At 42.3% G+C, this 23,486-nt stretch overlaps 1 protein-coding gene and 1 pseudogene across 2 annotated transcripts in view; both read right to left on the bottom strand.

The window, feature by feature from the left end:
* Positions 1-779: 779 nt before the first annotated feature.
* LOC308614366 (heterogeneous nuclear ribonucleoprotein K-like) lies at positions 780-13,762 on the bottom strand (annotated as a pseudogene). The gene has a single exon. The product of its transcript is annotated as a heterogeneous nuclear ribonucleoprotein K-like (transcript).
* A 122-nt stretch (positions 13,763-13,884) lies between these two features.
* CREM (cAMP responsive element modulator) overlaps positions 13,885-23,486 on the bottom strand; it is a 60,265-nt gene continuing 50,663 nt past the window's right edge. The window contains 3 exon segments of the mRNA XM_081228740.1: positions 13,885-14,715; positions 18,246-18,402; positions 22,883-22,918. Of these exon segments, the coding sequence (XP_081084866.1) occupies positions 14,571-14,715; positions 18,246-18,402; positions 22,883-22,918 (338 nt within the window). The 3' untranslated portion in view covers positions 13,885-14,570.

The raw sequence follows: 23,486 nt of genomic DNA, 5'->3' as shown, positions 1-23,486 counted from the left end.
ACCACAATGAGGTATCACCTCACGCTGGTCAGAATGGCTATCGCCAAAAAATATAGAAACAATACATGCTGGAGAGGGTGTGGAGAAAAGGGAATCCTCCTGCATTGTTGGTGGGAATGTAAATTGATACAGCCACTATGGAGAACAGTATGGAGGTTCCTCGAAAAACTAAAAATAGAACTACCATGTGACCCAGCAATCCCACTACTGGGCATATACCCTGAGAAACCCATAATTCAAAAAGACACATGTACCCCAATGTTCGTTGCAGCACTATTTACAATAGCCAGGTCATGGAAGCAACCTAAATGTCCATCAACAGATGAATGGATAAAGAAGATGTGGCACATATATACGATGGAATATTACTCAGCCATAAAAAGGAATGAAATTGAGTTGTTTGTAGTGAGGTGGATGGACCTAGAGTCTGTCATACAGAGTGAAGTAAGTAAGAGAAAAACGAATACCGTACGCTAACACATATATATGGAATCTAAAAAAGCGGCACTGATGAACCTAGTGGCAGGGCAGGAATAAAGATGCAGACATAGAGAACGGAGTTGAGGAGGGGGGGGGAAGGGGAAGCTGGGACAAAGTGACAGAGTAGCACTGACATATATCCACTACCAAATGTAAAATGGATGGCTAGTGGGAAGCTGCTGCATAGCACAGGGAGATCAGCTCGGTGCTTTGTGATGACCTAGAGGGGTGGGATAGGGAGGGTGGGAGGGAGGCTCAAGGGGGAGGGGATATGGGGATATATGTATACATAGAGCTGATTCACTTTGTTGTACAGCTAACACAACATTTTAAAGCAATTGTACTGCAATAAAAATGGGGGGAAAAAAAAGGATAGGACTTCCCTGGTGGCACAGTGGTTAAGAATCTGCCTGCAATGCAGGGGACACGGGTTCGAGCCCTCGTCAGGGAAGATCCCACATGCCATGGAGCAACTAAGCCCATGCGCCACAGCTACTGAAGCCCACGTGTCTAGAGCCCGTGCTCCACAACAAGAGAAGCCACCAGGATGAGAAGCCCACGCACCGCAACAAAGAGCAGCCCCACTCTCTGCAACTAGAGAAATCCCGCACGCAGCAACGAAGACCTAACACAGGTTAAAAAAAAAAGAGAGAGAGAGAATAGAATTCTCTCTGGGACCTCCCTGGTGGTCCAGTGGTTAGGACTCTGCCCTGCACTTTCACTGCCAGGGGCGAGGGTTCAATCCCTCGTTGGGGAACTAAGATACTGCAAGTCGCACGGTACGGTCAAAAAAAAAAAAAAAGGAATTCTAGTTTTTATGAAACTCTCAAATTACAAATGATACTTTACCATTCTTTATATCACAGGAAGCAAAATAAAACCAAATTAGTTAACTATAAATGGGCATGAACCATCTTAGTGGAGTGGTGGAAATGTTCTAAATCTAGGTTGTGGTGATAATTGCACAACTAGGTAAATTTGCTAAAAATCAATGAATTGTACACTTCAGAGGAACGGTGGTTATGTGAATTACATCTCAGTAAAGTTACTCACAGAGCCCAAATTAGTTGCAGTGCATCATATGACCACAGAATGTCAGCAAAGATTTTTCCATAAACCTATCTCCAAGGGGGACATCATCAACCACTGGCTGTGGCTGTCCTTCACCACAGAAATTCCTCTGTCCTGGGTCTCAGGGGCTTGAAGTTACCAAACACCAGAGTCAGGTATTAGGAATAAGGAAATATTTTCAAATATTGGCTTATGCAAATCTACAATGATCAGAGCTATCAAATCGTTTAATCCATGATATATACAATTAAGTAAAAAATCTCACACCACAATAATCTTCAATAAGCAAACTAGAAATTCAGTCCTATTGGAAATATTAAAGTCCTTTAAAACTAGTTTTGGACTAATTATACGTTCTAGTAAACATTATACAAACTTTAAAAATTCTTTTTCTTTTTTTCATTGTTTTGTTTTATTTATTTATTTAAATTGAGCCACGTATCCTTTTTTTTTTTTTTTTTTTTGCCCGTGCCGCATGGCATGCAGGATCTTAGTTCCCTGACCAGGGGTTGAACCTGTGCCCCCTGCAGTAGAAGCCTGGAGTCTTAACCATTGGACTGCCAGGGAAGTCACTAAACTTTGATTTTTTATTTTTTTTTTTTGCGGTACGCGGGCCTCTCACTGTTGTGGCCTCTCCCATTGCGGAGCACAGGCTCCGGACGTGCAGGCTCAGCGGCCATGGCTCACAGGCCCAGCCGCTCCGCGGCATGTGGGATCTTCCTGGACCGGGGCACGAACCCGCGTCCCCTGCATTGGCAGGTGGACTCTCAACCACTGTGCCACCAGGGAAGCCCTAAACTTTGATTCTTATGGCTATTATATTTTACATTAAAAATGTAAATTTAAAAAGTACATTTAGAAAATTTCCATCTAACTCCTTTTCAGTTAGATTTAAAAAGTAATCAATAAAACCTTTCAAATAACTAATTAACATGGAGAAATCTTCTAAAAGGAGTACAGTCTCTCTCTCATTACTAATTTATTTCTTTCAAGAACGTAAAAACAGTAAGTCAGATTATGGGAAGGTAAGCCTCCTAAGGCACTGAAAACCACAGCCATTTCTAGGCTGGCAATACTTCCTCTTAGTGCAGCTATGTTAAGATGAAGAAGGGCGGAGACTTGTGAGCTGGAAAATTTTCAGTCAGTCACATTTTGAGCATATTTATAAATAACTGTAAGTGAAGTAACGTTCGTCTAAATAAAGTCTTCATGTGTCAGAATCTTAACCTAGGTGAACCAGATCAAAGTAGATGCCTCTGCCTTCGTTACGGCCAGTTTCAGCCTAAGGCCATTTCGCTCGTGAACTCTGGTCACAGGCAATCTGAACGATGCTTTCTTGGGTTAACGACTTCAGTACCGAGAATGTAGAAACTGTGCTCACAGGGATAAGAAACTATAGGGTCTGATGAAATATTACTTGTATTTACTCTTCTCAGAAATTTGAGGGTCAGCTGTTTCTTCACAGTATCACTAAATGCCAAGGTCAAAGCAGAGGAACAGAGGTTGGGCTGGTTAAGTGACCCAGGGAGTTAGTGGAAGAGCTGGATCAGCCATGAGTCCTCCATTAAAACAGACAGCCATTATTCATTCTACACGCTGTATCATCTGTAACATTGCTTTTGGTTTTCTTGCTGTAGTTCTTTTAGTCAGGATGAATTTTTTTTCTTTTTATTTATTTTTATTTTCGGCCGCTCCACAAGTCCTGTGGGATGTTATTTCCCCGACCAGGGAAGGAGCGCGGGCCCTCAGCAGTGAGAGCATGGAGTCCTAACCACTGGGCGGCCAGGGAATTCCCCCCAGGATGAATTGTTAAAAATAACCACTGCCTGACTTGAAAGCTTTGCAATCAAAGTCATGAGACAGTGAGGTCTGGGATACTAAATGCTCTGACGGCACGGGTTCAATCTCTGGTCGGGGAACTAAGATCCTGCATGCCATGCGGCACGGGCAAAAAAAAAAAAAAAAAAGACACATGGCCCAATTAAAATAAATAAATCAAAACAAAGAAAAAAAGAAAAACATTTTTGAGTTTGTGTATTTACTAGAACGTATTAATTAGTCCAAAACTAGTTTTAAAGGACTTTAATATTTCCAATAGGACTGAATTTCTAGTTTGCTTATTGAAGATTATTGTGGTGTGAGATTTTTTACTTAATTGTATATATCATGGATTAAACGATTTGATAGCTCTGATCATTGTAGATTTGCATAAGCCAATATTTGAAAATATTTCCTTATTCCTAATACCTGACTCTGGTGTTTGGTAACTTCAAGCCCCTGAGACCCAGGACAGAGGAATTTCTGTGGTGAAGAGCAGCCACAGCCAGTGGTTGATGATGTCCCCCTTGGAGATAGGTTTATGGAAAAATCTTTGCTGACATTCTGTGGTCATATGATTAGCCCAACTAACTTGGGCTCTGTGAGTAACTTTACCAAGATGTAATTCACATACCACAGTTCCTCTATTTTAAGTGTACAAGTCAATGATTTTTAGCAAATTTACCTAGTTGTGCAATTATCACCACTATCTAGATTTAGAACACTTCCACCACTCCACTAAGATGGTTCATGCCCATTTACAGTTAACTAATTTGGTTTTATTTTGCTTCCTGTGATATAAAGAATAGTAAAGTATCATTTGCAATTTGAGAATTTCATAAAAACTAAGAGAGCATTATTATTATTATTATTTTGGCCGCACCGCGTGGCTTGCGGTATCCTATTTCCCCGACCAGGGACTGAACCCTAACCCTCGGCAGTGAAAGCGCAGTGCAGAAAGTTTTCGGGTGATGAGTTACGGTGAAAATGCCTTCTGTCTGGGGCTTCCCTGGTGGTGCAGTGATTAAGAATCCGCCTGCCAATGCAGGAGACACGGGTTAGAGCCCTGGTCCGGGAAGATCCCACATGCCGCAGAGCAACTAAGCCCGTAAGCCACAACTACTGAGCCTGCGCACCAGAACTACTGAAGCCCGCACGCCTAGAGCCCACGCACCGCAATGAAGAGTAACCCCCACTCGCCGCAACTAGAGAAAGCTGTGCACAGCAGCAAAGACCCAACGCAGCCAAAAATAAATAAATAAATAATAATTTTTTTAAAAAAAGCCTTCTGTCTAAAACACTGCACATAAGTCCTCCTGTGCTCTGGTGGCTGAGGCCCGCCCGGGTGGGTGGGAGGTGCCTCGGCCGCTCCGCAGAGTCCACACTGCGGCCCAGGCTTCCTCGCCCTTCATCACCATGCTGGGTGCTCCGGGGACCCACACTGGTCTGCGGACTGCCCTCCTTGTCCCCCCACCAAACTGCTGCAATCCTATGAGTATTTCTGGAGCAAGAGCACCAGTGTTTAATAAAGTAAGCCATGTTTCTTGACTGCAAAGATGAATGAGTTAGGCAGGTTATGTACCCTTGATAAAGTAGATTTGCGTTCTGCCCTTGAAGGTCTAAACTCCAGCGAAGTCCAGCTGGGAAATACCAATTCAGGCATCTCAATAAAAGGATAAAAGAAAGCTTGTAAATAATACAGATCTATACATGCCTGCAAAAAAAAATTACACTGTCTAAAAGCTGCAACATCTGTGAAAAATCAAATGTGTTTTAACACTGGCTGGTTAAGTGACGAAAAGGATAGTAAAATGTGCATTCTTAATCAAACAATGAAATGGATTAATGTTCTAAAATTTGTGATTTCTAACATTCTCTTATTACTCATAATTTCATATATCAAAGTCCCTGAATTGAAACCGTTCAAAGGCAGACAACTTCAATAGCATTACTTCGTGTCACTAATCTAACCTCTAAGAGATCCCAAATATCAGTGCCTTCATCTCCAGTCACATTTTCTTCATCTTTCAAGTTAAGATAACAAGACAACTGCTGACCTCAGCATTTAACAGGATATAGTATTTTTTTGTTTGTTTTTAATTTTTATTGGAGTATAGTGATTTACAGTGTTGTGTTCATTTCTGCTGTACAGCAGTGATTCAGTTTTATATATATACTTTTCAGATTCTCTTCTACTATAGGTTATTATAAGATATTGAATATAGTTCCCTGTGCTATACAGTAGGTCCTTGTTGATTATCTATTTTATTTTATTTTTACTTTTTATTTTTTAAAATAAATTTATTTATTATTTTTGGCTGTGTTAGGTCTTCCTTGCTGTGCGTGGGCTTTCTCTAGTTGCGGCGAGCGGGGGCTACTCTTCGTTGCAGTGCATGGGCTTCTCATTGTGGTGGCTTCTCTTGTTACAGAGCACAGGCTCTAGGCATGCGGGCTTCAGTAGTTGTGGCACGCGGGCACAGTAGTTGTGGCTCATGGGCTCTAGAGTGCAGGCTCAGTAGTTGTGGTGCACGGGCTTAGTTGCTCCGCGGCATGTGGGACCTTCCCGGACCAGAGCTCGAACCCGTGTCCCCTGCATTGGCAGGCGGATTCTTAACCACTGCACCGCCAGGGAAGCCCTCTATTTTATATATGGTAGTGTGTATATGTGTCAATCCCAATCTCCCAGTTTATCCCACCTCCCCTTTCCCCCCGGTAACCGTAAGTTTGTTTTCTACATCAGTGACTCTATTTGTTTTGTAAATAAGTTCACTTGTACCATTTTTTGATTCCACGTATAAGCGATATCATATGATATTTAGTATTTTAACTACTGAAACATCACTGCTCTCCCACAATGAATGAAACACTTATTTTCCCAGTATTGTCAATAACTTCAGTGACATGATCATGCTCAGCTGATCCGATAAGAGGTTAAGATGAGAACTACTGATAAAATGCCATCCACCGCCAGGGCTGAGTGACACCCATAGGTAGGACGGTGAGAATTCTTTGACCTTGGTCTCATTTTCCATTATGTTTTAACCACCTAAAGTAACTAATTATAAGCAAAATTGGCAATTTACCGATAAATGATTGAGTCATCTTAAAGTCATTTATTTGCTAAAAATATATGACTTAGAACTAATTTATAAGGTTCCTATATCATATAGCTCGTTCTATTTGCAAGTAACTGTGTACCTGTATACTCCTGGGGAAAATCTATAGTCCTAGGGTTCCAAATCTTGTCAAATTATTGCCCCTTCCCCATAATAGTTTACCCAAGACCTCCCAGAGTTAATATGCACATAATTTACTAAACTAGATCAGAGAAAACTCCTTTTACCCCCTACCCTCCACGGGCTTTGGACTTGGAGAGTCCATGGCAGAAAATATCACCCATGAGTTTTTGTTTTTAGGTTCACTAAATTTACTTTAAAAATCATAAAACGTTTCTTACAAAAGAGCATTACATTCTGCACACTGCTCTGAACAGATGCCAGGGACATACGGACTATTGTTACTTTTCTTCCCTATCCCACCCCCCCAAATGTTACAGTGACCACAAAGCAAAGCGTTCACAATAATTACATGGGGGGATTTTTTTTTAAACCACCAACAATGAACAAAAATTAAAATTCACTCACTCTGGGCTTCCCTGGTGGCGCAGTGGTTGAGAGTCCGCCTGCCGATGCAGGGGACATGGGTTCGTGCCCCGGTCCGGGAAGATCCCACATGCCGCAGAGCGGCTGGACCCGTGAGCCATGGCCGCTGAGCCTGCGCGTCCGGAGCCTGTGCTCCGCAGCGGGAGAGGCTACAACAGTGAGAGGCCCGTGTACCGCAAAAAAAAAAAAAAAAAAATTCACTCACTCTGCTGCTGTTTCAAAATTTCAATGTTTTTGCACACCCTCCCCCAACCCCCAACCCTGTTTGTAAGGAACTAAAACATTATATCTGGTGAACAGCAAAGACTTCACTACACCTCAAATGCAGAACACCTATGAAGCAGAGGAATGTTGGCTTTTTAAACAGAAGCAGGTAAAAAAAAAATGATGCAGGACTCCTTCAGTTCTTCATTAGTTTTAGAAAAACTTTCCAGAATACTGCTTCACACTATAAAAAAGAAAAACTATCTTGCATTAGAATGCTTCAACATCTGCATACTGTTTCACACTGTTCTGCAGCAAATACTGTGCATTCTGTATCTGGTCCTGTGTTCGTTCTGTAATGGTAACGATCCGGTCTTCAGACCCTTCTAAAGGCTCATCAATTTTGATCGAAGCTCCTGACTCATGACAGATTTGTTTAATCCACTGACCACCTTTGCCAATAATAGATCCAGCCAGGTCTTTGGGAATAGTTACTTGCGTAGTAATAATAGGTCCACCAAGATCACCGTATGAGCCACGACCCCCTGCATAGGAATAATCATATCCAGAGCCACCCTGTGGTTCATAAGCCATCTGCCGCTCTGACGGGCTCCATGTATCTACTGCAGAGTCCCAGGTTTCATCAGCGCTGAAACCAACCATGCCATCATAACGGTCTCCAGGTCTCCCTCTTCTGCCATAGGCCATTAGATTCCCTCCTCTAGGTGGTGGTGGTGGTGAAGGAGGAAGATTCCGAGCTCTGCCACCACCCCGGCCCCCTCGTCCAGGAGGAGGTGGAGGAGGTCCTCGGCAAGGGCTCCTGTCATCACAATCTCTTCTGGATGGAGGCATGGGACGCCCACCCCGACCAGGAGGCATTCTGTCAAAACCACCTCTTCCTGGCATGGGAAATCACACGGGACGTCCACGGTGGTCACTGACCATCACTGTAAAACCACCATAATCATAGGTTTCATCGTAAAAATTGGGATCATAAGGCTGAGCACGTCCTTCAATGGGAGACTCTGATATAAGATCAAGGATGATCTTTATGCACTCTACAACCTTATCAGGTTTTCCTCCAATAAGAACAACTCTGTCAGTGGATTGAGGACAACGTTCCCGGAAAAGCCTGATTGTTGTCTGAGTGTTCCTCAAAGTTCTTTGATTTTAGCACCTTTGACCCCAGTAATTCCTCCAGCCAGACTGATGAATCAACAGTCTCAACTCGAAGTCAAAGTTGCATCCTTCAGAGTGTTGGTTATTTAAGCATTCCACAGCTTCAGATTCTAGCGGGAGCTGGCTGGTTGCAGTGGGTGATGGCAACTGCAGGCCCTCTTCCAAGGTAGGGATGATTTTCTTCAGAATTTCTCCAATTGTTTCAGTATCAGCACTGATACTCACTGTGCGCTCGGGGCCACTGCTGCCTGCGAATAAAACACTGGCGTTGTAGTCTGTACGGAGAGCCTTAATATTCTTGCCTCCTTTTCCAATCACTGCCCCAGCATTCTTGCTCTGAAGCAGAATGCGTAATTCAACCATCTCATCAGTGTTTCTAGATCTTTCAAAAGTTTGTTCCTCTTCCATATCTTCAGCAGGACGCTTACCAAATTCGCCATTGGTTTCAGTGTTGGGAAAGGTTTCCTCTGGCTGTTCAGTTTCCATTTTCTTACATTAAAGGGACACACCAATCAGTTATTAAATCTATCCTTGCAGGGCAGAACTGAAGTGTTCTGGCTGGGACCAACTGACACCCTAGTGCTGCAGTAGCGGGGCAAGGCTACCGTCCCCATGCCGCCGCGCTGCCTCGGCGGGTCACAGCTAGACAGAGAACGAGCCCACCCACGAGTTTTTGAAATTTTCATAGACTAAGAATATTTCAAAGAAAAGGAATTACAGAAATAGCACATACACTATGTAGGGCTGTGGCATTAAACCATCTTGCATGCTCAATAAATGCAGGTTAGGAACAGCCACTCAAGAGCAACCATGGCTTAGAGGGAGATGGGGTAAGGCCTGACCCAGACCACGTGGTCAGTGTTCTCCAAAATGAGTGTCTGCAGAAACAGGTGTGGTACTGGCCAGAGATAGGAACGTCCAGAGCTGCTGAACCAAATCTCAACATAGGGAATGATAAACACAAATAGACACATGGGCACACTCATGTTGCCCGCTATCTAAAAAGCCCACTTTCAGGGAACTCCCTGGCGGTCAAGTGGTTAGGACTCCACGCTTCCACTGATGGGGTTCCATGTTCAATACCTGGTCGGGGAACTGCATGGCCCAAAAATTAAAAAATAAATAAAAATCCTATTTTCATTAAGAGCCTCCTTATCTGGGCTACTTAACTTCCTCAAAAGTGTACCAATAGTTACTGTGTTTTGAAAGGGAAGAATTTGGGAATTCCCTAGTGTTCCAGTGGTTAGGACTTGGCGCTTTCACTGCCTTGGGCCCCAGTTTGATCCCTGGTTGGGGAACTAAGATCCCACAAGCCGAGCGGCACAGCCATAAATAAATGAATGAATATAAATAAAAGGTAAGAATTTAAAAATCTATTCCCAAGTCAAGCCCGACACTAGTCTGCCACGTCAGTGCTTCCCAGAGCTCACCAGACACTAAAAGCAGGACCCATCAGAGCTCGCCAGACACTAAAATCAGGACCCATCACGAGCCTCATTAAGAGCCAGCTGTTCTAGAGACATTGTGCCATGTGTCAGCGATCGATGGGTCCACAGGGTCCTGCATCCTCCCATTGGGTCCAGCGTCCTCCCATTGTTTCAGGGACAACAAGAGCTAATGTTTTTTAGAAAGCTATGCTTTCACCAAAAGCTGGTGGAAAATCCAGTTTATAGAAAAAGAGAGGCATCATGGGGATATAAAGATGACTACACTAGGTAAGAGTTCTGAGTCTCTCCATTCCCAGTAACTATAAACATTTAAGTAAATCAACCTAAAATCTGGTTTCCTTGCCTATAAAATTAAAGGAGTAAGTTATACCTTTATGACCTCTTTTAGCTTGAGGATTCTATTTCAATGTGTACATCTGTAGCTTTGATTGATATCCCAACAGCTAGTCCTTAAAACTGTAGGATCATTTTCTCCTGATCGGCGTCATGGATTTTAAACAGCAGAGAGAAAGGATGCCTGCTTTTGTCCGTTAGAACAGGAAAGGTTCGGGTGTTCTTAAGTCCACCCGCTTGGACCACAGAACTGTCTCCACCAACCACCTACCTGGCCAGCACACACCCACTCCAGCCACCTTCCTGCTTTGGGTCCCGGCTCCCTTGCTCCCTGCCGGCTTTGCTCTTGGCCCTGAGCCCTAACAGCTTTGTGACCTTGGGCAAGTTACTTACCCTTTCCAAGCCTGCTTCCTCATCTGCAAGATGGGGATGATGATAAAAGCACCAACACTGACGAGAATTAGGTGTGATAAGCCCCGTATGGTGCACGGTTTGGTGCCTGGCACAGGGAAAGCACTCAGTAAACGGCAGCGATTACTTTTGATAAGGACAACTGCGTGCTTAGAGCACCCACAGGACTCAGGACGTAACGGAAGAGTCTGTGAAGTGCCGGCAAAGGGCCAGTGTTGCCAGGGCCCCTGGTCCTCTCCTTCTGGACCCCTTGTCACTTATAGACTTGAAGGAATGAACATGCTGACTGACTCCCTGTGTCTCTTCCCAGAAACTCATCCTACAAGCCCTGAAGATGGGACAGGACTCTAAGGAGACAGGTGGCATCATCAATGAATCTCTTTCACAAAAAAGAAACTGGTGACAGTGGTTGCCTCCCGGGTGGCTTGGAGCCAGGGATGGGAGACAGACTTTTTACTTTGAATTTTGAACCTCAAGTACATCTTACCAATATTAAAAATTAAAGTATTTTTAAATGTTGATTTTTGAAAACTAAAAAGAGACTATTTGTATTTTTATTTATTTATTTATTTATTTATTTATTTATTTATTTATGGCCGCTCTCCGCAGCATTTGGGATCTTAGTTCCCTAACCAGGGAGGGAACCCGTGCCCCCCCCAAAATGGAAGCGCGGAGCCCTAACCACTGGACCACCAGGCAAGTCCACAGTTTGTATTTTTAAAAGGTTACACCTTCCCTCCGGGGAACTGGTGAGCTGAAAGGTGAGCTTCACATGCCTCCCCCGTGCACCCCATAACTGCAGGGCTGTAGGCAGAAGTGGTCTAATCCCCTGACCCAGGATCAGTAATTTCTATCTCCCGAAGTCCAGATGCGGAAACTCTTAGGATTAAAAAAAAAGCCACAGATGCAGTGACAGCTCTGGGCTCTGCGCAACACTGTTGCACAAGATGAGCCATGTTCACACAGCTTCCAACATACCGCTCGCTCTGTCCACCAGGAGGCTAGGCAGCACCTGCTAAGGCTGGGTGGAGAGCTAGCAAATCATGCTCATCTAGCAGCCAAAGGTCTGCTTCCGGGGACAAATCGGATGAGCCGGAATCTGGAGGAGTCCCGTGCGGCTCCGACAGCCTGGCTCCAGTCCCGAGTTGCACAGCTTTTCCCAGCTCCCCACCAGCCGCTGCCTCAAACATCACCCGTATGGCAGACGCCGCCAGCTGCCCACACCCTGGTCCTGCAGAACCCAGTTCTATTCCACACCGACTGGCCATATGCTTCGCAGAAGCCTGGAACCCTCCCCGCCCCACGGGTTGAATCCTCACTAGTAATCCAGAGCTTTTAATTCCACTCTCCTTGCCAGCGAGCAGTTACGGAAGGAGTACGGTGGGCGTCTACTGCTGAAGGTCTTCTGTGCAGGTTTCCCTTTGCTCTTAAGACAGGCTAAACGGAAGAGGAGCTGCCGGCTGCCCCTCTGGTGCCTGCACCCGGGCAGCAATATCGGGATCGGGGGACCAGCTACACAGGGAGCCAATGGTCGTGAGGCCAGGTTGAGACACTGAATCTCCCACCTCTGCACCTGGGGTTTTGTGAGGTGATAACATTTCCTCACTGCTTAAGCCACTGTGGAGAAGGGGGGACATCAGCTATGTAGGGCCCCAAGTAGTCAGACGCAATCTCCTTCCCCTGAGACGACAGAGTGGGGTACACATGTGCACGCACGCTCTCTGTTACACCAAACCAACCCCTGGTGAGTCCTAACTTCACCTCCCCCGTCTCCTTGAGTCCAGCTCCTTGGAGGGGCGTGCCTGCTCTGTACGCCATCTGGATGCACCACCCTGCCCCCACCCCCCGGCACTACCACTCACTTCCAAGTCTGCCTCCTGCAGGAGGAGTTCATCGGACCTCGCCTACAGCTTCCTCCAGTTCTAACACACAGCGTCTCCTGCCTCGACATCCCTGGGTCACCCTCTCGGTGTCCACATTCTGAGCGCACGTCATTTACAGTGACCGACTGACTGATTAACTGAATGAAAGGGTGAGTGAACTGTGTGAACGATGAATGCGTGAGTACAAAGCACCATTTTCCTTCACCTGAAACCTGGGGTTTTCCTTTCCTCTTTTCTTTCTTGTCTTCTTTCCTCATCTTACTTCTCTGTAGAACAAAAGACAAAAATTGAGATAAAAGGTATTCAGAGCTCAGACTCTGCAGGATGAATAAGTATTTCTAGAGAAAGCTGCAAACGGCACGCCCGACCTCCTGGGAGTTACAGATAAGGGAAGGGGATGACGGTGTGGGGATAGCACTTAAGACTCCTGCTCTCTAGCACCCCCCCACCCCCGCCCACACACACAGCTCCACACAATGACCAGCTCCACTACTGAAACTAGGGGAGGGGCAGCCTTAACAGGTCAGGAGTCACAGCGGAAAATGCAGCGAGTCTAGCCCACAGGAGGCCTTCAACAGATGTCCCACCGGAGAATGCGGTGACAGAGCTTCTTGTGGTTAGGGCTTTGAGCTTATACCTTGAAGTGTTTATTATAAAAGCAGGATGAAATGTGGATACCAGTAATCATCCGATGTCATGAATTTCATCTGAATGTGCAGACTAAAACATATTTGACCTGAAAGCAGCTGTTTTGAAGTGGAAAATAAAATTTTGGGTTGTTTTAGTTTTTACTTTAAAACTCCTATGGTTGGGACTTCCCTGGTGGCGCAGTGGTTAAGAATCTGCCTGCCAATGCAGGGGACACGGGTTCGAGCCCTGGTCTGGGAAGATCCCACATGCTCTGGAGCAACTAAGCCTGTGAGCCACAACTACTGAAGCCCGCGTGCCTAGAGCCCACGCTCCACAACAAGAGAAGCCACCACAATGAGAAGCCCGCTCGCTGCAACTAGAGAAAGCCCGCGCGCAGCAACGAAGACCAACGCAGCCAAAAATAAATAAATAAATTTATAAAAAACAAAAAACAAAACTCCTGTGGTTGTTAGCCAAAACTCAAAATAGAGGGCCACCAGCAGATTTCCAGACCATCTGCAGAAAGGCCTACTCCATCGTACCAGCTGAACCTCTCAGAGCTGCTCTTCTGTGTAAAAGCCCTGGGGCCGAGCTTCTGACGAGATGGCAGACAGAACACTGCAGAGATCACGACCGGCCGTGGAAGTCAGCAGTGGACCCCCTTGAAGGTATGCAAATATGACTCTAACTTAAACCTTTAAATCAGGACAGATAGTAAACTGTGCGTTAATGTTCATCATGGAATAGCAAACCGACACTAAAAACTTCTGCAAGATCTTTTATGTTACACAAGAGTAAAAACTGTAGTATATGTTCAGATAGTTAAATGAGCACCAAACACTACAAAGTGTAACCAACATGGCTCTATTAAAAACTCTCTTCAACTATGGCATTCAAGGACAGCAATACAATATTTTCTTTACAAAGCAACCAATATAAAAATCTGCAAATGCCATAAGTTCATTTATAGGCTATTATTTTCACATAGGCATGTCATTAGATTCTTTCAATTCTTTCTTTCAGTTCTTTCCTGAGGTATTTTTTGTGGTTTACTTTTATTGTACTGCTGGATGCATTATCTTTGATCATCCTTTCCTAAAATGATTTTTAAAGACCTGCAAAAAATTTTTATTGCATAGGACACTGTTCATGACACAGAGATCGGGAACTGCAAATATGTGGCACTGGAACAAGCCTTACAAATGTTGCATTTTAAGAATTTGTTACATACTACTTTTTTTTTTTTTTTTTACAGTTTGCCTCTTTTAAAAAATTGAAGTTACAGCTAAGAGTTAACTACGTACAGTGAAGCAGTTTGGGAATGTTAGAGATTAGAAAATACGATGAATGATAAACGGAAAAAAAAAGCCATAATTCTTGCCGGCTTTATATTGTATTGCCTTCAAAAGCAACTGTACATATTGCAATCAGTTCATAGTTAAATATTTCTACTAATCTGTTTTAGGAGAGCAAATGTCTTTCAAGGTTTCCAGTTCCTCTATGAGCTTCCTGTTCTGAACTTCCAGCACTGCAACTCGACTCTCCAGACTTCTAACATATTCTCTCTTTCGACGTCGACATTCTTTAGCAGCTTCCCTATAAGAGAGTAGAAGCAAAAGGGCAAAAACAAAACATTTTTTTTCACATGCATGCTACTGACAGGAAGGCTGAAGTAAGCTTGGTAAATGTGATCATGGCGTTCCAAATCCTGGGACAACATTCCCAATGCGATTCCAAACCCTAAGCCAAACTGGGTTCTGAAGGGTCACAAGAGTCCCTTCCACAAGTCCACATGGCAATTAGTAAGACAGCTGCATCTCCTGCCTTGATTAGAGCTCTGGGCAAACAAGGCCCAAGTCAAAGACAGTCACTCTGCTTTACGGCAGTAAAGATCTTTGAGGGCCTTGAGTTCCTCAATGAGAGTCTTGTTCTGGTTTTCAAGCACAGCCACACGGTTTTCAAGACATTTGACATATTCTTTCTTCTTCCTGCGACACTCCCGGGCAGCTTCCCTGGAACCAACACAAGGCAAGTGACAACAGGAACAACCTCTCAGCACAATCCAGAGCAGCTCGTGAGCGTCTGCCCCCCAGACTCAACCGCCGGTCAGTCCTTGGGGATGTCTGCACGGAGCCGAACAACAGTTGTAACCGAGCACATGCCTCGTTGGGAGGTTCCCCTAAGACAGCAGGAACGACGGCAGAGCACAACAGTTCACCCGGCATCTGTTGTAAAGGGTGTTTTCTTAGGGCACACATCCCACGGTCACAGGGACCAGCAAGATTTTCAGTAACCAAAACGATAGGACCACATCCCCAAGTGGAATTTCTACAAAAACATTTACAGATCTTTTCAATTCTCTTAATTATTTTTGTCCACCAAAAGCCACATATTCCATCACAATGAGTTACCTTTATTTGATCAAAGAGGATTAGAAAAATTAATCCTTAGAAACCAGTGTCAGCACTGGAGATTTTAATTCTTCAAGACTAAATCTCAGTAAAACAAGATCAATCGTGACTGCAAGCCAACAGTTTGTTGGCTAGAAAACAACATGGATAAGAATAACAATAAACAAATCATGCACATTTTCATAAACCAAAATGGAAGGGACTCTGCTTCTGAAAACTAAGGAAGGAGAGAAGAGAGGGTACAGAATACAACCCTCAATAATTCAGATAACTTAAACCCAGAAATGTGAGAACACCACAACTGAAATCATGGAAAGGACGTGAGAGATGCATCTGCTAACCAGGATTTAAAGCACTGCAGACACGCCTGGAGAAAGGCCAGACCAGCAGCCAAAGCAACAAACACAAACAAACAGAGGAGCTGAGTTAGTCATTTTCACACATAACCCCGCCAAAAAACAATGGACACGGCCAACATTTTTCTTTCTTTCTCCTTCTTTTCAGGGTGGGAGGGGATGGCTACTACATCATTGAACTCATCTAGAGAATATACCCTCTGATAACAGCTTTATTTTGGAATGTTCCTTTGAGAATAACTGCCTTTGGGGTACCCATCATATCAAAAAGCTTACACTGAAACAGGTAATTCAAATATATATAAGCAAAAGTTGTGTTGAATATCTAATCGCCAGTTACTGTAATGCCAGTTAGCACTGCTGCAATTCTGGACTAGGAGTGACACATGCAACACATGTGGCCAATTCTGTTTTATTTTTAGGATAGTTGATGCTCACTAACAACTGGTTATCTGTGTTTTCTCTGTAGGAAGCAAGGGTCAGCAGAAGAGAGCCCTTGAAATCCCAACGAACTGCAGGAAAAGATCGAGCCCTACTCCCCAGCCAAGAACAAAGCCATCACCCTGTGAACTTGAAAGGTTCTCAGACTTCTCAACTGGTTAACAGAAAAATTAACAGTGTAAAAGTGAACACAATCTGATAAACATAGATGAATTTAATCTAAATGATGCACACGGCAACACCAAGAATAAATCCAAGCACACTTATACATTTGCCAGTTTGGGAACGCAATTCAACTCTTCCACAAAGAAACTAAAATACATTTCTGAACACCAAGGTTTTTGTGATTAAATCATTATATTAAATTCTAGGTCTGGAAGGAAGATAGATAGTCATTTTACAAAACAAGTTACTACTAAATGAAATTTTAAATGTCAAATAGCGGTGTTGTGGGATGTCTAATGTTTCAAGTTTAATTTACCAAGCTGTGCTATTTCTTGTGAGTACGGATACTTTGTGTCTCATGCGCCTGCATGCATGTTACCAGAGTCAAAATATTCCAGGCACAAAGCTTTGGATGGCCACACCAGTAGGTGGTACATTCCTAAGTAGTCTCGGCTAAGGAAAACACCTGTTTCTTCTATTAATAGTTAGCTCCATTTTCAGGCCTTGCATTTGTCTGGATATACCCTTAGCATGGAGAGGAAGTACATGGCAAAGAGGAAAAGCTGACAAGGTTGTTAAAGAAATAACAACTGTAGCTGGATTGGCAGAAATACAATTAAGTATCTATTATGAATGCCAGCCAAAGAATTTAGCTGAGAGAATGTATAAGAGGTCTTTGACATTAATAAGTAAATCCTACATACTCTCCATAAAGCTAAATCTGCAGCTGACACTGGGGTCTCTTTGAGGTGACCTGGTGTTAGTGCAGTGTGAGCTCTGGGGAAAGACGGCCTGACTGCAGTTCCAGGTTCTGTCCAGTTTGGGCTGTGTGATCTTAATAAGCTTGTTACCTGACCTTTCTGAACCTCAGTTCCTCATCTGTAAAGTAAGGGAGAATAACCAGACCTACTCTCATGTGAAAGCTACGTGTGAGTTAAAAAAATGGTAGAAACAAGCACTGAAAACTTGCTCAGCAGACACTGAGCAACCGAAGAGCCATTTATCATCTGCTTTTCTCTTGTCCTGCTCTGAAAGTGAAATTTGGAAGCTAAAATAGACCCTTCTCAGAATCCCGTGCACCTAGGGACTCTCTTGATTATTTATAGCCAATGAAATGTGTAAGAACACATGAGAAAATGAGAGGGAACTGGAAGCGTATGTATGATAGGAGGCATCTCTATGCGGTGGGGCTGTGGGTAATTTTAATTCTTCCTCTTGCTTTGTACTTGCCCCCAGCTAGAATTTTTCAGAACAGATTGTACTTGGGTATAATAGAGAAAAAACAAGATTGTACTTGGGTATAATAGAGAAAAAACAAAGTTACAAAATAGATAAAAGAAAACTACATGTAAAAGACTTAGAAAATTCTGAACTCACACTCAGATTTATTTTGCTCACAAAGAAGCTAAAAATTATACTTACCACCTACTTCACAAAGTAAATACCAAGTACAAAATTAATCTTTATTTGTAATAAAGTCCTTCCATTATCATTTAAAAAATGAATGTATCTTTTAGACATTACCCTAAAACACATGAGGATGTACCGCCTGCTGATGAAACAGTTTCATGCCTGGAACTCTGACTAGAATAGAAGACTTACTTATCAGCACATGCAGAGCACAAGCCCACATAAAATGCCACAAACATGTAACTTGGGAGAAATAGCTGAGGAAAAGTTAATTTTTTAAAAGCCCCAGAGAAATAAATTATATGTCCCCTAAGTGGTTGCGGTTTCTAGTGAAACATCTTACCTATTTTTCATTAGCCTCAGCTCTCGTTTGCGTGTTGCTTCCTCTGCTAGTTGCTGGGGACTGTGCAGGCTTCCCGGCGAGGCAGCCATCACTACTCCCTGTGGCAAAGCAGTAGTTGGAGCTCGGATCTGGTAAGTCGGCATGTCACCAGTGGCGGCTGCAATGAAACAAAATATCACGTTATATAAACAACTTATGACTTGATATTTTATGTAAAATTGACCTGGAAATAACATACTTCTTTTTACATGTTTGTTTTTTTTTAAGTATTTATTTATTTATCTATTTATTTATTCATCCATTTTTGGCTGCGTTGGGTCTTCCTTGTTGTGCGTGGGCTTTCTCCAGTTGTGGTGAGCAGGGGCCACTCTTTGATGTGGTGCGCAGGCTTCTCATTGTGGTGGCTTCTCTCATTGTGGGGCATAGTCTCTAGGCATGCAGGCTTTAGTAGTTGTGGCCCACAGGCTTAGTAGCTCTGCGGCATGTGGGATCCTCCTGGACCAGGGCCCGAACCCATGTCCCCTGCATCGGCAGGCAGACTCTCAACCACTGCGCCACCAGGGAAGTCCCCTTTTTACATGTTTTAAGAGGTGAGCTTGCTAATGTTTGAGATGATTATTCTGAGCATTATACAAATTTTAGGTATCAAAGATCCCTTCAGCATTTGGAACAATGATACTCAGCATGCTCTATACATCTAATTGAAAGGTTTTTATCAAAGGCTAAAGTAGAGAGGCTTTTCAACTGATAGTTCATTTAGCCTAAAATCAGTGGTGTGCTGATAAATATTTAACCAGCGGCTCTCTGGGGCGGTGGGGGGGAAAGCCCTGGTCCCTAGTGTTTATCATTCCCATGATGTAAATTTCACCATGGCCAATTTCAAGCTACTGATATGACTTCACTAAATGTAGAGTGGGAAAGACATACAACAGTAAGTAGCACACCATACAGACAAAATAGATGTAAATAACCTCAAGAGCATAGATACAATTATTAGAAATGATGAGTTTTAAGTATTTATTAATGTTGTTTTTAATGTAATTTGTTAAATATATATGTATTTATGTCTTTAGTTTTTAATAATGGCTGTTTTTGCAACCAGTTCATAAAAATCCTGAAAACTTAATAATTGACTCCAGCAAATGAGTGGGAGCTGGCCCTAGCACACCACTGCAAACATTTTTTTTTTTTTTTTTTTTTTTTTTTTTTTCTTTCTGCGGTATGCGGGCCTCTCACTCTTGTGGCCTCTCCCGTTGCGGAGCACAGGCTCCGGACGCGCAGGCCCAGCGGCCATAGCTCACGGGCCCAGCCGCTCCGCGGCATATGGGATCCTCCCAGACCGGGGCACGAACCCGTATCCCCTGCATCGGCAGGCGGACTCTCAACCACTGCGCCACCAGGGAGGCCCTGCAAACATTTTAATTAAGAAGAACATCTCCATCCTCTGAATACCCCAGCTAAGAGATTTTCCTAAACCCTGCAGCATGCCTGCAACAGTTCCTGAATGTCTTTAAGTGCAAGTCTTATTAACAGGTGATGACTGAGGTACTGGAAGGAAAATACTAGCTTACTGTATTTTCAGCTTAAAAACAAGGACAAAATAAGAAACAGGAAAGCTCTACTTAAAACTGGTTTCTCTAGGGAAGGATAATTTTTGTCTTTCTTAGGTTTCTTGGGATAATAATACATTTCTAAGTATTCATTTTTTAAAACACATTTTCTAATTATAGTATAATCACAGTTAAATGACAGATTTAAATATTTATTTAGTATTCAGATTGAATACTAAAAGTAAGTCCTCAAAGTGTAATAATTTAATTTCAAAATTTGTCTATCTACTGCAATAAACACAGGTTCCTAGGAAGGACAGATGGCTTTAAGTGATTAAACATGTTTCTGCCACCAATGTGTCAACTTTGAGAATGTATGGTCCAGAATTAATTTGACGTTTTGATGAGATATTACAAAATACATGCTCTCTCAAAGCTAAATGCAAGAAAAAGGTTAAAAAAAGTTAGCAAATCCTATAAAAATTGGTCTGATCTGTATGCCAATCAAAATATGAAATGAATGCATCACTGCTGTATGTCATTAAAATGTATTATACCTATTGAGTAAGAAACAAAATTTTACCCAAAGGGAAACAAAGACTTTTTTCATTTAAGTAGAATATTATCACTGAAAATAGCCAAGCAGTTTAAAATGTGAATCAAAAACTGATCTGTGTGCTTCTTTTGGGTAAATGCCAGGTTTCTTCCCTCTAGGGCTCAAGAGTTAGGTGAAAGAATAAAAATATGGCTTTGGGTGAAGATCACTCAAGGTCTTCATAAGGTTTACAAAAGTACCATTTATAAGGTTCTTCCTTCTATATATAATTTAATAAACAATGGTGATAAACAGTAACTGTGATAGATATAATGATCACCAGCAAAATCTCTATTAATAAACTTGGGGAAAATCCTAAATTTGTTTTCATGACTATTTAAAATACTGTACACACATATGTCTCATTAGGTGTCATAGAAATTTTTGAAATATTTAAGAAGATAACTTTAAAAATCAGTTGTAAACTGTTAACTTACTAAAGGTTTTTTTAAAAATATTTTAATCATATTGCCAGAGGAGCTAGAACGGTGCACAGAACAACATGGTTCTCTCCTTTTCTCTTTATCCACATCAAGGGAAGGTGGCTATGGGATAATAAAGGTTAAACAGTGGAACCCTCTGGAGGCGACAGAGGCTTTCTAAAATTGGAACAATGGCCAGCAACGAAGAAGAAGTCCATGTGTCGTCATGCTGACATTTGCAGGCAGCAGGGATGCAGACCTTGGTCTAGGGTGGCTCTTGGCAAACACTGCTCACAAAGAGTGCAATACAATGAACAGAAAGGTACAGAGGGGTGTGCTGTGCTTGTTCGAGTTTTGTGTGTATCTGCTATGTTTTGTACTGTAAGTTAGAGCAGAGTGCTTGAGTAACCATTTTTTCAAAAAAGGAAAAAGTGGGGGTGGGCAGGAATACTTTGCAGGTGAAAAATAAAGTTCATTCACTGGTCTTAAAACCAGAAATGGTTCTAAACTTGTGCCGATTTCCAAAAGCTGAAACTACCCTGCAAGGACCAAACTTGGCACCATGAAGAAGAATGGCACTTTCCAAAGAAGTACTCTTAAAACATTTTGAGCAATAGCTCAGGAAAACATATCGCTTTAAAATGATAACTTGGAAGGGAATGATATATTTGGATGTATTAGTTCTGGATGCTAGCCAACAAACTGGGTTTTATTACAAGTTTTCAGACATAGTATATACTCATTTTATCTCCTTCAACAAAAATCAGTTTGCAGCTCATTAGTTCAAGCCAGAAACAGGAATTAGTATAAATTAGTAGGAATTTGTATAAATTTCTGTAATATCCCAACAAATCTATATGACGGTACTATTCTAATGGTCACTGAATAAGTATCAGTGGATGAATTCCATATATTCAAATATGATCACATTAGCAAGCATGTTAATAAGATAATGGGCAAAGAGAATCTCTTGTTTTGAGGAAATCCAAATGTCAAAAAGTTTCATTTTTGAAACAAGTTATCAAAACGTTTTTATCTTAGCTTTAGTTTCCAGTGTTATGGATGCAGTGGTGATTTAAAGCAGGTTAGCTATTGAGGATCACAGTTCAGAGAACCATACTACATTCTTTGATGACACTTTTTTTTTTTTTTTTTTTTTTTGGTTGTGCTAGGTCTTAGTTGCGGCTTGCAGGCTCCTTAGTTGTGGCATACATGTGGGATCTAGTTCCCCGACCAGGGATCGAACCCAGGCCCCCTGCATTGGGAGCGTGGAGTCCCATCCACTGCACCACCGGGGAAGTCCCCTGATGACACATTCTGATCCCTGTACTCTTATAAAGGCCAATTCCTGTTCCATCTTAACTACTGAAAGTGTCCAAATTATTTTTTACGCTAGGATTTCACTGTATAAATTATTTCTGAAAATAAATGGGCCATCAGTGGGGGCTTCAAACTCATGACTGAAGAAGAATAAGAAAAATATATTTATACATTAATTTTATTCTAAGGCAGCAAACTTTAAAGGCAAGTCAGGGATATCTTTTTTACCCTAGACTCTAGCACAGTCCTCGGCATATAATGGGTGCTTTGTGAGTTTACATGTGCACCACAAAGTAAATTTTGAACTTCTCAAGGTTTTGCTAAAGCCCACTGCCATTTAGAATGTTTAAAATAAGCAGTAGCTTATTTTAAATAACAATAGCTATAGCTATTGTTATTATAGCTAAGTCTTTAACACTAAGCCATGGAAAGCCCCATAAGATGCCATGTATTTATTCAAACTGGCCTTTCTTGATAAAAGGCATTATTTCTTAAGTCTTCCCTTAAATATTACTTATCTACCCTGGCATTTTAGAAACAGAGGAGTTGTAATTACAGTGTGACTCCAACTATCTAACTCCTGACATGAAAAAAAAAAATGTTTAGGTTTAGTGTCAATATTTCATGGGAAAGAAAATTCCTAGGACTCTCAACTCTGGTCAGTAACTTCATACCTCTCTTTGCAAGCTTTAAACACAGTACAGCAGATGGGATTCGGAGTCTGGGTTCTAGTCCAGCTGTGCCACTTACCAGTCATGTGACTTGGGGCAAGCTCAGTTTCCTCATCTGTAAAATGGGGATACATGATCTCATTTAATACTCACAATAAACCCTGTAATGTATGTCAAAGTGTCTAGCACAGTGCCTGGCACATGGTAGGCTTTCATCAAATGCTAGTTCCCTTCCTCTTTCCTTCCTTAAGTTCTGAAGGACAGTGTTCCAAATTATGCTTATACTGTATAATTAAAAGATATATAACAACCATATTTTCCCCTGGAGTTTCCCTTCTAACAAACCTAGGTAACAGAATGACTGAAACATATGGCTCTTATTCCTTATTTTGTTTAAAAAATATGCCCCTTTTAAAATTTCTACTATATTTTATTATATCCCTTTAGAGAATAAATCATTAAAAGATAATATAAAATGTTCTTTTTAATGTGCATAATCATTTAAAAGAGAACCTCGAAGATGGAGGATCACAAAGAAACACGATACAATCTCATCAGACTGGTAATAAGAAAACTGAAAACCTCACAAGTAAAAGGTGTTTGTTTCTTTCTAACCAAGAAAGAAACAAGAAACTCAGCCAAATGCCTATCTTGATAGCTTCCAAAGTGAAACAATTTATCAA

This window comes from Mesoplodon bidens, assembly GCF_964165515.1.
Source record: "Mesoplodon bidens genome assembly, chromosome: 3".
Classification (NCBI taxonomy): Eukaryota; Metazoa; Chordata; class Mammalia; order Artiodactyla; family Ziphiidae; genus Mesoplodon; species Mesoplodon bidens.
The sequence above is the reverse complement of the archived record's forward strand: the minus strand, read 5'-3'. Positions and strand labels throughout refer to the sequence as shown.